This window comes from Eptatretus burgeri, chromosome 8 (genome assembly GCF_056783735.1).
Source record: "Eptatretus burgeri isolate ZD-2024b chromosome 8, Ebu_testis_v1, whole genome shotgun sequence".
Classification (NCBI taxonomy): domain Eukaryota; kingdom Metazoa; phylum Chordata; class Myxini; order Myxiniformes; family Myxinidae; genus Eptatretus; species Eptatretus burgeri.
In genome coordinates this window covers 17,425,384-17,442,521 of record NC_140968.1, presented here as the reverse complement: position 1 = coordinate 17,442,521, position 17,138 = coordinate 17,425,384, and the positions used below count along the sequence as shown (strand labels likewise).

The window sequence follows — 17,138 nt, the reverse complement described above, 5'->3', positions numbered from 1 at the left end:
TTTCCCCGAAAACATTAAGAAACGTAGAATAACAAAAAATTGCCTAAAATTTCAAAACATATTTTAAATAACATTAAAAAAACATGACTTTAGTTTTGTTTTGTTGTTGATAAAGTGACCTGGAGACTAATGTAACTTGGATGTTAGGCCTATGTTTGTTTTCCGATCCAACCCTGTGTCAGGCCTCATAATATGCATTGATCGCCTCCTTGCAATTGCCAAGGAGCTCCAAGGAAATTTTCCGGAATTCGATTGAGTAATGGGAACAGTAATTTACTTCAAAATCCATTAAAATATTAGACAGAAGTTTAAATATATTTGAAGAAATATATTTTGCAAAATCGGTCGGGCACGGTTCAACGTTGCGTGTTTGTAACAGTTCGCCTCTTTTGGGGGAAACAAGATGGCGGACAGTGCACTTCCAGTTAAGTGGCTTCACGCACGGAGCCGGGGTGGCCAATCCAGGTGTAGAGATCAGTGGTAAAACATGGTTGAAGGAGGTGTAACATAAGAGGTTAAAGGAATAATGAATTATTATTTTTATTAAGATTAGGTAAGATGAGGAAAAGGAAAGGTTGAAGAAAAAATTGTGAAGGTGTATGTATGATGAATGTGGGTTGGGAAAAGAAGTAGATGGAGATTGGCAGGAGGAAGAAGAGTCGGCACAGGAAGTCACGTGGGGTCCAACCATGAGGTGAAGGGTATTTCTTCTTCTCGTATTTTTTTTAATATATACTGTATATATTTAAGACATGAAACGGGAGGGTATAGTTGAAAGGTATAGAAGGAGGTTGAAGGGAAAAGTGGAGAAAATATAAACTGATGGTAATGAGAATAAAATACAATAAACACGATCACACACACAAACGGGAAGAAGGGTAGGCCTCAAGGAAACCGACATGAAAATACGACGAAAACTCCACAATTGGCAAAAGTTTTAATAAGACTGAATGAGAAACACAGTAAACACAGAGATAACTAGAGGGGGTGCACTCGGTAGAGTGCAAAACCTCTGCCGCCAATACTGCTGGGTCACTTAAGTGAACCTGATATCCTATTCATTGTAGGTCAAAACGGATCAGACTCTACTGAACCACGATTGAATAAACTAAACTAGATCGACGTGCCTGAAGAAATGCCAAAAAAAAAAAATCGAATTTTTTTGAAAAAAAAAGTTGCAAAATTTGTTGTTTTTTTTTCTCTGACAAATTTTTTTTGAGGGGTTGGAAATCACTTAAAACATGTAGAAATGCAAAAACAAATTCAAATATTTTTCAAATAAAATCGAAATCTTTTTGAAAAAGTTGCAAAATTTTCTTTTTTTGGGGTTGGAAATCACTTAAAACATGAAGAAATGCAAAAACAAAAATTCAAATATTTTTACAAAATGGCCGCCATAGCGGCCATATTGGACTTTGGACCAAGTCCAAAAATCGAATGGCATGATCCTTGGACCATACCTAATCCCCCCACCAAGTTTCGTCGAAATCCGTTTTGAGTTTTTCCGTAATACTGTTCACAAACAAACAAACAGACGGGTGAAAACAGTAACCTCCGTCCATCTTCGATGGCGGAGGTTAACAAAATGACAGTAAAATAAAAACAGAAAACCAATGTCACCCGCAGGGTGACCCGTATCTTGCCAAAAGGTGACCACGTGTGACTTCTTTATGGTCACACTGAGGTGAACAGAGCTGCTATCCACCAGGAGGGACTCCTTGAGGAATATCTGCCTACGAGAGATTCCGATGAGAATCGTTCTACAGAGTAACCATGAAAAATATGCTTTTGCCTCATAATGTCACCAAATGACGTCATGATGTCTCAAGCTTGACATATCTAGAAAGCACTCATCGAGGTGTTCAATTTGAGGTACTACACGATATGGTTCCTAAAACTTGAAAATTTGACCTTGGGGTCAAATATGTTTGACCTGAGGCACTAACCATGAAAGTCATGGCCAATCGCCACCAAAAATTAATCAACTGAGCGCCAGACCATGAACTATATTCCCATGAAGTTTGAAGACGATCCGATCACAATTACTCAAAAAATAAGGGTTTCATCGACTCCCCTGATTTGCGACAGTGACCTTGACCTTTGACCTTGACCTTCAAAATTTTATGCGCTGAAAGGGACTTCTATAGGCCTCTGATATGCGAAGTTACAAAAATTTCCAATGATAACTGTGCTCTGCAGAGTGATTTATACATGATTACAGACAAACAAACAAAAAAAAAACAAAAAAAAAACATACAAGCTGACTAACATCTTGCAAAAACTTCGTTTTGGCAAGATAAAAAGACACAACAAAAACGACCGGAAAATTGATCTTTGAGAAAGTCAGCAGAGACCCTGAAGCAGAAGTGATGGACATCTGGCAAGAATTAATTACTGAGAGTTCGACAGACATAAGATAAGGAAACTGCACTGTGGCCAGCTTTGTGGGGAGAAGAGCACTGAAAGCCTCAAGCAATGGTCAACCAATGAGTAGAGGTTCAAAACACTTTTATGACCAGACGTTGGACAGAATGAAGGGAAATATTTTTGCACACCAATCTAACAAGCATTACAATGGAGCATAAACAAATGGGGTTTCAAAGTTCCCAACCTTCAAACAAAGCTCGACACCAAGGCGCCTGTGACCAAACAGAATTATTAAATGTATATAAATATTGGTTCACGGGCGCCAGCAGTGACCACTATTTTCATTGTGTCTGTCTTTCTGTTTGTGACTCTCTCCATAGCATAGCTCCGTGACGTTTGATGCGATCTTGATTAAAGTTGGACACAAACTAGATATCATGGTCCAGTTGTGTTTTTGTATGAGGGGTGTCCCACGCCCCTTGTGGGCGGAGCCACGCCCACTTGAACTTTTTATTTCTTTTTTTCTCGATTTTTTCTCGCAATTTCATTTCCTGGAAGCTGTGCATAATGTCCATAAGTACAACATATAAAAAAATCCGATTTGATTTTGTCAATTTTGACGGAAGAGATAGGTTTTTACGGTAGGGCTTCCTCAATAATTCCCGCGAACCATTGTCGCCTCCTGGCTTGCCCTTTTTAATATCGAATATATATTTAGTAATCTGGAAAGCAAAAAAATTCTAATCCACTGCATACTCATCCACATAAATATTAGAATCAAAATGGCTGTTGGGGAAGGAATCATTGGGAATTGGTTTTATTATACAACTAGTCGAGGAGAAATCCAAAAGACCTTGCACTTTGGTGTGCCAAGCATTTTATTACATTTTTTGTATATATTATACATGCTGATTTCAAATCTGGATGATGCCACTCTGTAACTCTTGAGCAATTTGAGATATTAAGCTGTAAAGTGGCGGCCATCTTGGATCTACGTAAACAATCCTAACTTCAGAACGGGTTCATGGAATTGGACAATCTTGTTTTTTAAAGTTAATGTTTTTCAATGACAAAGAGGCTGGCTCATGTTTCAAGGCTTGTGGAACAATATTTATTAATGTTATGTTGCAAAATACACATTTCTGACATAAATGATATCATATACAGTATCATATTGTTACGGCTGTGGAAATTCGCAAACCACCATTCAGGGCCCATAGGTGAGAAAAACAGCCGTTTTTCTGTTCTATCTTTATTTTGAACCAACCACGTCTCAACCGCCATCACACAACAACCACCACGCCAGCCATCGTCACCAACTGCAACCACGCTCCTACCCTCGGACAACAACAACAACAACAACAACGCCAACAGCCACGACCTTTACCTTCACAACTCAATCTCACATCATCGCATCACCGCCATTCCCAAACGGCACCATAACCATCAAACCACCACCGAAAACCCTCCACCACCTTCACCTCTCTCCTTCTACGGCCATTCCCGCACCACCTGTGAACACTGAGCGTCGGACTGTCTTGGGCCCGTTCAGCGATACGCACCGAGCCGCGAGCGAAAATAGCGGCCTTTCCGAGGAAAGTTCGGATCAGTAACGCTACACGCCCACTTTTGCTCCGTCCAATGAGCAAGCGCGGAGCGGCTTGGCCCCACCTCCAGGCGCGTCTGTAGGAAATCAATATATGCAAATTCTAGGATCAGGGGAGATTCACGCCCCCTTTCCTCCGACCAATTGGCGAGCGTGGCTCCACCCCCGAGGTCATCCTGATCCGGATATTTGCATATTAGCTGCTCCTGTCAGCCTATAAAACGGTGAGCGCAAGGCGAATCAGGGCAGAAAGAGTGAGTCGAGTCGAGTCGAGTCATCGGTGTGGCAGAGAGTCGAGTCGGGTGGCGAAGTCATCGGTGTGTCATCGAGTTGGGTTCTGGAGTCGGCTGAGAAGAGTTGCGGGAAGAGGCAAGGAGCTCGGGTCCGAGGCGAGAAGGTCAGCGACGAGGTCGCGGTGTGGGATCGCTTGTCGCGGGACCCAAGCCAGCCAGCCATTCTCCCTCCCCCAGGGCATCAACAATTCCCCCTTTCCCCCCCACGCTGAGATAGTGCAACAAGGGGGCCCACTCCAAATGCCGTGCCAAGGAGCACGGAGTCGGGGCACAGCCACGCAGCCACATCTGCGGCTCGTCTGCCCACACGTCACGAGGACACGGGTAGAACCCCCTCCCCCCCGGTCTCGCGGGCCTGGCCGCTCCTTCAGGTCACGCGCGCATATTGGCCTACAGGCCCGTCTGCCCCCTTGTCTATGAGGGTGGCTTCTTTCCTTTGCTTTTGAGTAAATGTGTGTTGGCGCCGTCTGTAAAGTAGAACTGTATAAGTGTTGCCGTGTGTGCGCGTAGTCGTTAGTAACTCTGCGTCGTTGTTGCTTTTGTTTTTGTTGCTATATGTGCATTGTGACTGTTTGGCTGCATATGTGTACTTTCCGTGTGCCGGGAAATAAATGTGCTTTGTGTGAACTGTTTTCCTGTTTCGCTTCGTCTTTTCTTTATTGACCCTCCATCCTGCTTCACGTAAAGGGTTCGTAGTGGGTGCAAAACGCCCGGAAAATAATCTGAACCATCGAGGTCGACGATAACACCGCTCGGTTATCACTATAGCACGGAACGGACCGCTTAAGCGGTTCGTGTCCGGAGTCGACCTGCGGCGGGGTACGATCGCCCAGTTTACCATCCGCGTGGGTACTTCGGTAGGTCGAGTTTGGCGAACAACCCTATCCTACGCGGGTAGCCGATTGGCACGATTGTGGTGAGGTTGAAAGACCCACCGTGACTGGCTCCGGGCGATCGTTCCCGGAGGGTCACAACTGAATTGTCCGTCCGGTGGGCGACGCGGTCGCGATTCGAGTGATGCGGCCGCCCGCACGCCGGCGGGCGCGAATTCGCAACAATATTATATAACATACTGCGGTAATGCTATTTATGTAGAAATACGTTGTTTGTACTAAGTATCCCTGTGTCGTAAGAGGCGACCAGGGTTGCGTCAGGAAGGGCATCCGGCGTAAAACATGTGCCAAATCACTATGCGGATCATATGGATGATCCGCTGTGGCGACCCCTGACGGGAGCAGCCGAAGGAAGAAGAAGAAGAAGACATTGTTTGTACTAAAATTGTCACCTAAATCATATAAAAACCCTTAAATCCCATTAAATAACTATTCTATGATTAATTCTATAAACCTTAACCAAATAGTCGCAACTTCATTCACTGCTAACCAGCAGAATGATGCAAAGATCAATTATGATAATAACCAAAATTTAATAATGTAAGTTCTCGTTGAAACGCTTGACATTTTCACAGACTGTTATCCTCAGACTCCTCTTCATAAGTGTCCTCATTGTTGTCTGCAGTCTTTATTTGTGCTTGCTGTGTATGTGTGCTGCGGCATACATCAGGTTTCCCTTGGCAGTTACAAATCATGGTACATGCAAGTTTTGCAACAGAACAGCTACATCTATTTGTGGCACATGGTTGGTCTGACCTACAGGAGCATTTTATCATTTCAAGTACTTGCTGTGGAGCTGTTGGCACTGTAGGTGGTATTCCAACAGGAATCAATGATTTGCACTTTTCATCACATATCCAACCAAATTATTCTGGGTCAAGTTGTTCTGCAGAAGAATATGGTGCTGCATACCACTGTACTGCCTGAAAATGTGCACGTTTTACATTTTCTTGAAATACCTCAGTTGTTGGTGGAAGAGAGGCCAACTTTGGGGCAGATGTACGAGCCTTTGCTGTTTTAGAAGACCATTATTTTATTCTTGCTGTTGTCATGCACTCAATTGGGTACCCATAGCAGCTACTGATGAAGAATGTTGTAGCTTCTTGAATGACCTCACGCATATCTGCATCCACTAGACCAAGTTTACTTAGACTGAGTCCAGCTTTCACCTTTTTTAGGACAGATGCTTTTCCGATTCCGTGGCATTGGGTGACAGTATCACACCCTGACAATGCATGTGCTGCTATGATACTTGGCATAATATCTGCATGTTTGTCTACTGTCTTTCCAATGTCCACAAGTTTACATTCTCCACCAGTTTCTTCTAATATAATTGTGGCACTCATTTTCAATTTCCAGTAGTGGTACATCAGAAGGACAAAGACGTCTGTATCATCGGATATTACCCGTACATGCTTGCATTCATTTTGTGTGACAGAACGAATGACTTGTTGCACCATAATGATGTCAGCTTCTTCATGTGTGGATTTTAAGTCTGTTCTTTGAATGTCTGTGCTGTGCATCACCTGTGTTGGTACATCTTGACTGCCGGTGATTACAAGCTTGTTTGACATGTTCTTCGCTTTCACACTTGTAATGATGTCTGAGAATGATATCTCAATGAGCTGGATCTTCTTGTCTTTGTTTGCCAGCAACGTAGCCCTCGATGGTAGAGGGGTTTGTCTGGTCAGTTTATGAGCTCTTGCTGATGCTTTACCACGCTCTGCCCGTGTAGCTGACTTTATACTGTAGGGATAGTATCGATCAAATACAAAGTACACCTGACTAGATGTAAGTTTCCACAAGACGTACTCGGTAACATTCAACACAAAATCGGCAACAGTTCCCTTGGAAAGCCAATGGACAATCCACAAGACAGCAGAACCATCTATTACTACTGTTTCTGGTGCAGTGCAAAGGCATGCTGACACTCCAATACCCATCTTGTTCTTCAGCACAGAATTGTTCTTGGCAATACGCATGTCACCTGATTCCATGAATATGGATGTAGGAATAGCAGCCAGTTCATATTTCAGTACATCATCCATTGTAAGTGATTCTCGGGACAGTTGCAAGGCTAGTACCCAGGAATATATCAAAGCTGTATCAATCACTTCTACATCTCCAACTTTTATAGATTTTTTTCATTGCTTCCATAGTTACAACTTTCTTATTTTGGGGAGCATAAAAACCATTAGGGAAGCTTGCCTTGAATGCTGCAACTTGTTTACAGCCAATCTCATGTGCTCTATCTACTTTGACTACATCGGTTGCCAATTTGCCAGTCACAATGTTTACCAATTCTTCTGGATGTTCTTCTGGGTTAAGAGGAGAAATGCAAGTACTGAGCATGTCTCAGATCTTTCTTCTGTCCTCTCCATCAGATTTAATTCTGGACTTCCCCTCTTCCTTATGGGTATTTGCTTGTTTGGTGTTGCATTTGGAATCCAGTTCTAGTAAGTCTTTCTGAAATTGACTTGAGATGTGCAGACTAAGTGCCCAGCGTTCCAAAGCTTTCTGGTTAAGTGTTATTCCTATCACTCCATTTGGACCATGGCCATATCACATCATAGTCGTTTCAATCATCATGTCACTCCATATGAACAATAATTATAATATTACATAAAATTAATATACATGGCACAAAAGAAAAACCAATGTGAAAATGAAAGACTTAAAATAGATGTTACACTATAGTATAATTAACATAGTAGTAAAATAAAAACAGATAAATTTGAATATCACAGTAAAAATATTTAGTGGCCCTTATGAGCCTCTGTAAGAAAATAAATTAACAGCCCCTCTTTTAATACAGATGCATTTCAAGAATTTCTTATATTATCACTCATTTCATGGGAAAACAGGGACTGCACACATCATTAACATTTATATCTCAACTTGTAATAGTTATTATTGTGGTCTACTATATCTTACTTAGAGGTAGAATGGTAAATGGTATGTATCTTACCTGATAAAATCGTGTTTTTGAGGTAAATGTTGCTGCTGTGAAAACTGCAATGTCATCTTGGATTCCTGGAAATGCTACTACGAAAGCCCATAGGGAGCATTCCATTAGAATCAGCACCAGTTACATTCAGACAATGCTGCTCTCCAGCTGTGTTTCTTTCTGTTTCTTTGTCTTTCTGTTTCTTTGTCTTTCTGTCTATTTATTTATCTTTCTGTTGTCTACTTATTTGCCTTTTTCATCTGTTTGTCCTTTTGTAGAAACTAACTTTAGTTAACTTTGCTTGACATATGTTCAACATATAGGCACATAAGTATATGCGTAAAATTCTACTGTGGACTTATACCATATCCTATTCCATTGTTATAGATTCATTTACAAATTTCATGAATAGAACCGATTGAAATTAGAAATTGAATATATTTTTAGTATTAGTCATTGTTGTGATTTTGTATAGAGGCTATCTAAAGTCTCGAAATCTCCATATATATTAAATATAACGTGAATATATAATTAAGATTTTCTCTTCTTGTGATTAATTAATAAGTAATATTTGAAAAAAATGGAAAAATTCACCAAATTCAATTTTTTTTCATTTTTTACACATAGGGGGTACCTTAAAAGTGAAATAGCTAAAATTGCTCAAGGGTGACAGAGTGACATCAATCGGATTTGGAATCAGCACACTTTAATTATATAAAAACACCAATAAAATGCTTGGCACACCGAAATGCACGGTTCACTTGAAAAAGGGCATTTTTCTCCCAGACTAAACCCTCTGATTTCAGCACAGTGAAATCACTGTGCTGCTGCTAAAATCAAAATTTAAACTGCTGGCTCATTTAAAAAGTATAGTTCATAGTTGTCGTGAAAATTATGAATATATTTTAATATAATTATTTACACTTCCACACCATGAAACGACTCGCCAAGTTTTTAAAGCAGCCAAAGATACTTGGAAATGTACCTGTGAGAAAGGGGTGTACTCTGCAAAACGATTGATTTGGAGAACTTTCTGAACAACTCCATACTTTCTGATCAAAGGTTAATATCTTGCAGCCATACCACAAAAACTCTCGACGCTATGGACCCAAGCAAAGCTTGAGGGTTCATAGACGTGCTTGTTTCTTCTCAAATCTTCGTGCTTCTGAACACCGATGGGTAGATCATATCTGGAGCTTGCCGATACACAGGGTAAGTTTAAAGTGATGATATTTACGATAAATCGTGTTTGGGAAAAATGCGTGGGGAGGGGTGGGAGTTTTGTGGCCTTTGAGTGCCATGATAATTTTTATTTATTTATTTATTGTTATTGTTGTTGTTTGGTTCTGAGGCCACAAGATAAACTATACCAGATTTTGCATCTGTTGGTGAGGAGAAGCGTCCGTATTTGTTGTGAACACTGCTGCAATCACTCATTGTATTAACAGAAAATAGTATGTACCTGACACGCAGTGTTACTACTCCTTGGCTTTTTTCACAAAATCTTGGCTATTCGTTATTCACCTTGGCGTATAGGTTTTCTATTATCATCGCTTTTCCAAAACCTTGTGAATTCTTGGCTTTTTTCATTGGCTCACCTTGATATTTATGAAAATGACGAGTGGTCACACTGCTGACACAACAACTTCATCCATTGAGATTTCTCGTGTTCCTGCATTTCTGAGTTTGATTTTAACTCAGGAACAGAACTTTTATGGTTAACCTTTTTGTGAAAGTGCCATTCTCTCATATAAACACTGAAAATTATGTTTTGTGTTTTTGTGTACATATTGAGGCTCGTGAAATAAAAGACTATTTGAATTGTGGCTTAACACTAACAACGGCAGGTTAAAAGTGTCTCGTAAGTAGAACCGAGTCACTGAAAACACACACACAGCATGTGCATAAAAGGTCTCCTTAGCATACATCATTGCACAAAGATTGTGTTTTTGACGGGATATTCCAGTAGCACATGGATGAAGATAAAACAGAAAAACACAAACAATCCGGTTTGGAAAACTTGGCTTTAATGAGTTAGATGCAGTGACAAGTTCAATCAACAAGTGTATAAATACCTGAACCGAAAGTCAACACGAGAGGTCGCAAAATTATAGTGCGGCTTATATACACGAATTTATGGTAATTCCGAGTCGAACATGAGCATGTACTTTCCACCTCTGAAATGGTTGCTACACACATGCTCGTATATGTATATGTATGTATATATATATATATATATATATATATATATATATATATATATATATATATATATATATATATATATATATATATATATATATATATCTATCTTATTTGTAAACACCTTGTTTGATTCGTCTCCTGTGATGGCGGCAGCATTATGGAGCCTCCTAACAGCGGAAGTGATGTTCATTGCATACTACCTGTTAACCAGATTAATATTTGCAGTGTTTTCAACTTCATGTCCTTCATTATTTTTAGGTGATGTCTGTCCTGTAATTGTGGAATCCAGACAACACAACGGTTCATCTATCTCAGAAATTTTACGATATGCTTCTGCAAAGGAAGATTCAGATGTTCATTTGACTAATGGCAGTACTGTCTGTTCTGCAACAGGTGAGGAGAAACATACAAATGCACATTCAATCTATTGAATTCAGGGTTTATAATATTTTTGTAAACATTTACCATGAATGCATTTTGAGTTTGATTAAAAAAAAAAAAATATGTAAAATAACTTTATTATTTTATTTTATTTTTTAGAACAATCAAGAAGTCCAGTCGGGCAGTTCAGGTCCAGGAGCAGCTTGATAGTCAAGAAGATGTCAATTTTCAAGAAACAATCCCAAGAACAAGGCTCACGACTTTCAAAATACAAGCGCACGTCTGGTGAAAACAACACAAAGATCAATATTAAATTAAACAAACCCAAAAAGGTTATCAAAAGGCAAATTTGTTATAAGTTTAATATAACCAGTGAGGATTTTACTTCAGCGAGAAACATCAAAATGCACATGAGGACTCACAGAGAAGAACGCCCACACAAATGCTCCATATGTGATAAAGGTTTCTCTCAAAAAGGCAGTTTGAATATGCACATGAGGATCCACACAGGAGAGCGTCCTTACAAATGCTCCATATGTGATAAAGGTTTCTCTCAAAAAGGCAGTTTGAATATGCACATGAGGATCCACACAGGAGAGCGTCCTTACAAATGCTCCATATGTGATAAAGGTTTCTCTCAAAATCGTGATTTGAATAGGCATATGAGAATGCATACAGGAGAGCAACCTTACAAATGCTCTGTCTGTGATAAAGGTTTCTGTCAAAAAGGCAATTTGAATAAGCACATGAGGATCCACACAGGAGAGCGACCTTACAAATGTTCTGTATGTGAGAAGGATTTCCCTCATAAAGGCAGTTTGAGTAAGCATATGAGGATCCATACAGGAGAGCGTCCTTACAAATGTTCCTTATGTGATAAAGGTTTCTCTCATCATGACAGTTTGAAATTGCATATGACAATGCATACAGGAGAGCGTCCTTACAAATGCTCGCTATGTAATGAAGGTTTCTCTCTGAAAGGAATTTTGCAAAGGCATATGAGGATCCACACAGGAGAGCGACCTTACAAATGCTCGATATGTAATAAAGGATTATCTCTGAAAGGCTGTTTGAAAAGGCATATGAGGATCCATACAGGAGAGCGACCTTACAAATGCTCGATATGTAATAAAGGATTCTCTCTGAAAGGAAGTTTGAAAAGGCATATGAGGATCCACACAGGAGAGCGTCCTTGCAAATGCTCCATATGTAACAAAGGATTCTCTCTGAAAGGAAGTTTGAAAAGGCATATGAGGATCCACACAGGAGAGCGACCTCACAAATGCTCTTTCTGTGATAAAGGTTTCTCTCAAAAAGGTGATTTGAATAAGCATATGACGATCCACACAGGAGAGCGTCCTTACAAATGCTCCGCATGTGATAAATGTTTCTGTCGTAAAGGAAGATTGAATAAGCATATGAGGATCCATACAGGAGAGCGGCCTTACAGATGCTCCATGTGTGATAAAGGTTTCAATGATAAAAGCAATTTGAAACTACATATGAGGATCCACACAGGAGAGCGTCCTTACAGATGCTCCATATGTGATAAAGATTTCTCTCACAAAGGCGATTTGAATAAGCATACAAGGATCCACACAGGAGAGCGTCCTTATACATGCTCCATATGTGAGAAAGGTTTCTCTCATAAAGGCAGAATGAATAAGCATATGACGATCCACACAGGAGAGCGACTTTAAAAATGATCTATCTGTGATAAAGCTTTCTCTCAAAGCAGCCAGTTGAAATTGCATACGATGATCCATGCAGGAGAGCAATCATAAATTCCACACAAAAATAACAGATAATATAGGAATTAGAAAACGAAGCATCCCACAAATACCTTAGAAGAAAAGAAGGCTCGCAGGTACAACACAAAAAATGCGTAAAATAAACAGCAACGAGTTACCGACGCAGAATAAGACTAATTCTGAAGTCATCCCTCTCTCCAATTAACAAAACCAAAGCTACAAACCAACTTGCAGTGCTGTTGTTCCAATATACCTGTGCAATTATAACCAGGCCACAATTTGAGATCAACAATTTAGACACCAAAACAAGGAAACTTCGAACGCTTCACAAGATGTTCTACCAAAACCAATGCATACCGAGGTTGAACTTACCGAGACGAGAATGAGGAGGCGGTGTGATGGAGCTTAACTAAGTGCAGAGAACATCGTGTGTTAAACTGCTGAGCTTTTCACATACTCCGCTAGACTATAGTATGAGATTTGTACACGAGCAAGAAATCAACAAACCTGAAACGGGATCCTTGATCCATTAAGCAACAAACTTCAAAAAATAGGTGCAAATGATGGAAAGTACACAGGAAAATGAAACGGAAACAAACACATCTGCAATGACTGCACTTTAAAAAAAAAAAAAATTACAAAAATAAATATCAGCAGATATACTATGACAAATGGGAGAATGATAGAAGAGCAGGAAGATTTTTTTTTATATTTTAAAGAGCTCGACAGAGCATGCATCCATCCACAAGGAAGGCTCATTGGAATGGCTAAGAAGAGGTAAAATTAATTGGGATGTAGAATATGTCATCATAAATGCTCAAGATCAAGAACACTACATGAATGCCTTTAAGAAAATGGCGGCGTGAAGTGTGGATATCACAAGAAAAGCATTGTGTCCGGACATAGTGATCAAACACAAAAAGGAAAGTCAGCATTGTTGATTGAAGTTTCATTTTCCAATGTCTTTGAACTAAATGCCACAGAAATCAGGAAAATGACTAAATACCAGGATCTGAAAAATGAGGTCAAGAGGACTTGGAAATTGAAGTTGAAATTGTACCAGTGAGACAGCTACAGGAATGATAAAGAAAACCCTTACTGAGTACTTAAAAATCATTCTGGGATTATCACTCCAAACGAGCTACAGTTGTCGGCAGTCAGAGGTTCCCCTTTTTGTACGATCTTCTTTCATTATATGACCCATCACTTCGCCATCGATAGATACATGGAAAAAATTAAACATTTTGTTTTTTAAAGTTTCTTCAACCATTTCGTTGGAGTGCTTCCTTGAGTGGTTAAGGTACTTGGCGAGCACTCAAGCTTTGATAGTAATATGGCAGCTCAGTTTTCTGTGGGGACATTTCCAGAGTTAGGAAGGGAAAATACATTGGATGATTACATCGAGTAAAAAATGTTTTCAGTTTCAAATTAATGAATTTCCACATGATAGCAGGATAGCCGAGAGACCATGCTTGCTCTATAGTCTAGAAGCCAAAATCCGTAGCTAGCCTAGAAAATAGGTTCGCTGCTGATTTCATGTTAGAATGGTGCAACTGGTGTTTTTGAAGAGTCTAGGCATGACCAAGTCTAGTCCCACTTGTTGCCAAGTCTGCATCTGAATATTATGGCCGCCATGACAGTAATCAAAATGGCCGCCATCAGATTTAGTCTTTTTCTTACTGCAAATTGTACTAGCCAGAAATTTGTCATGATTGTGAAATACTATGTAATCTGACACGAGGAACACTATTTTGTGCTTTATTTTTGTACTGGATCACAACTTTTCACATAATTGACAACTTAAAGATGAAATTGAAAATGCACATACGAGCAACAAATATGAAAAAGAAAATGTTTAGCACTATTGATGGAGATGGGTTTACAGTCAGTCAAAGGTTATTTCAACAGCTGTCAGATTCTTTCTAACACAAAATTACGTTGCTTTGCAGAAGAGAAAAGTGTTGTGAGAACACCCAAGTACAATTTTCAGAGCTATTGATCAGCTTGTACACTGAACGGGTTCCTACAAAGGGCTTTGCATCCACATGCTTTCGTGCAAGGCAGTCCATTCCGTGTACATTTGCACCGTCGAGTTGAGCATGACCCACGGCATTTGCATGTCGTCAGTTCTACACAGTAAGCAGTAATAGGCTGTGCAGTCATGAGTCGCGGCTGAAATGTCTCGTTGCCATCTTTGACGACCTGTTCCCACCCACAGTTCTCAGGTGCAGGTAGATGTGGTTCAGATTCCAAGGCTCTTCTCCACACAAAAGTCTGGTAGTGCGCTCGCTTGATGTGTAGAATCAGAGCATCGCGAGTTGGAGGCAGATTCTCAATAGCTTTGGTCAGACTGAGAAACAGATCACATCAGAAACAGCCCAGGTGTTTGGGGGTCAGTTTTTTGCCTCCTGAAGCCACATGAATAATGTCTTGGCAGATGCTCAGAACTTTGTTCTTGGTATCTGTCTCATCCGCTTCTTCATTGTCCATCTTGTCAGTGCTGTCACCACCACAACGAAGCTTTACAAGCATGTACAGGGTTTCAGGTACAATTCGCTCTGCATTTTCTGTGTTCAGTCCACCGATAATGCTATGCCCTGGAGAGTGTTTTACGTCACTGTAAATCTTTATGCCCACTCTGAAGATCCAGCTAAGGATTTCGTTCTCATGATGAGGCAGACTGCACTGGGCCAATTCATCTTCTTCAGAACTTTCACCTTCTTCAGATAAATCATTCACGGCGGTTCTCATGGCAAACTTTGTCACAGTTGAGGACGCAACTATGAGGGGTTTTGTGACATCCAATGGCTGCAGGAATGTCACCTTGTCACTACCAAAGTGAACCTCCACTTTCTGCTTGAAATTGTAGCTTTTGTAGGCTCCAGCCTCAATTCCAAAATCATTCAATAACAGCATGCTGTAGTGTTCCCAGATGTTTTTCAGGGTAAACACATGTCCCTTCTGCAGCTCTTTCTCAAGCTGGTTCATCACATTTCTGAAACAGATGCTTTCAGGAGACTGGTTTTTCTCTCCACTCTCCTTTTTATACTTTCTGCGAAAAGAAACATAACACTTGAGGTGATATTTACCTTCAGCTGCCATCAAGTCTGAAACACCTGCAAACCTGTGACGCATGGTGGGGTCAAATTGGGCCAAACTAAGCATCCTGGATGATGTGTGATCAAATTCAAGATTTGTCAGGACACCAGCTTTTCCAGGAATGTCAGTCTGGCAGAAAGCGCATTTTGACCAATCCATAGCGCTGTGCGCGGATCTTAGTGACTTTGGGACATGGTATTTATCTGAGGAACCTGATGTTGTGGGTATCTCTTCTGCGTAAGTCACAGATTGTGGCTGAATCCTTGACTTCAGTCTGTCTATTTTTTGTGCGTGAGTAAAGTCACTATAGCAGAATTTGTGCCATTAAATCTTTTCGACGTGCTCCGGTACAGAATATTTTCTGATTCTTGAGAATGAGTCAACATATTTAGCGTCATTATATTTCTCTCTTTCTTTGCAACATTCAGCTACAGTTTTCGCACCAACGATTGTAGTCTTTCGAAGTGGCGTTGACTTGCTAGTTTTTTTAACTGTCCTGGCAAATAAAGCATTTATTCCAGTCTACATGCTCTTCTTCTTCTCGATCCCTTGAACCCCCTGTGAGAAATCTTGCGGCTTTCATTTTTCAGTTAGTCCTGGGTAACAGAAAAACACACAGTTATGTAGTTTAGGTTCATTTTATAGCAAAGTTGTAAAATTCATTGATTGTGGTTTGTATAATCAGACATTCTAATTCGAGCCTGAACATTTCTTTAAAAATAATATAGTGAAAAACAAGTCATATTATTTTAAGAAAATGGATGGAGCAATGTTTTTTTCTATACTCCCATCAGCTCAGGCATGCTCAAATCGACCCTAATTTTGTAATTTCATGTCAATTTGCGGCTGAAATATGATGAAAAGTGTATTTAATGGCGACCATTTTGTAAACTGTCATGGCGGCCATACTATCCATATCCAGAGTTGGCAACAAGTTGATTCACGTTTCTGTGTGTCTGGACAGTCAATTTACACCTGTTGCACTATTCTAACACGGAATCAGCAGGGTCGTACACTATTCTGCATTGGGCCTCCTGACTACTAAGTTGTCTAGCCTGGCTTTGAATCTTGACCCAGCTATAAACAGTCGTCCTGGTGTTTCACAGGCAGGGTGATTCATCAATGTGTGTGCCATCTCTCGGACGGACGTTAAACTGGATGTCACATCTTCCGGATTTCCCTCTCCCACCCCTCCTCTCCTCCACCCCTCAACCCTGTCCTTCTCTCACCACTGTCCCTCTCTACCCCTCTTTCTCCACCCCTCTTTCTCCACCCCTCTTTCTCCACCCCTCTTTCTCCACCCCTCTTTCTCCCCCCCTTTCTCTCCACCCCTTTCTCTCCACCCCCTTCTCTCCACCCCCTTCTCTCCACCCCTTTCTCTCCACCCCACTCTCTCCACACCACTCTCTCCACCCCACTCTCTCCACCCCACTCTCTCCACACCACTCTCTCCACCCCACTCTCTTCACCCCACTCTCTCCACCCCACTCTCTCCACCCCACTCTCTCCGCTCATCTCGCTATCTCTCTCTCTCTCTCTCTCTCTCTCTCTCTCTCTCTCTCTCTCTCTCTCTCTCTCTCTCTCTCTCTCTCTCTC

General features: G+C 40.7%; 1 protein-coding gene and 1 long non-coding RNA gene across 2 annotated transcripts in view; both read left to right on the top strand.

Annotated features, from left to right (window-relative positions):
* LOC147021206 (uncharacterized) overlaps positions 1–17,138 on the top strand; it is a 777,227-nt gene that overhangs the window by 321,853 nt on the left and 438,236 nt on the right. The gene's annotated exons all lie outside the window — the stretch shown is intronic.
* Positions 10,846–13,731, top strand: LOC147021210 (uncharacterized). The gene has a single exon (XM_085893644.1). It carries the CDS (start codon positions 10,911–10,913, stop codon positions 12,390–12,392), a length of 1,482 nt encoding a protein of 493 aa, XP_085749770.1. The 5' UTR covers positions 10,846–10,910; the 3' UTR covers positions 12,393–13,731.

What these genes read in the sequence shown, in the direction of transcription:
- LOC147021210 (XM_085893644.1), top strand. Translation starts at nt 10,911, where the DNA reads ATGTCAATTTTCAAGAAACAATCCCAAGAACAAGGCTCACGACTTTCA.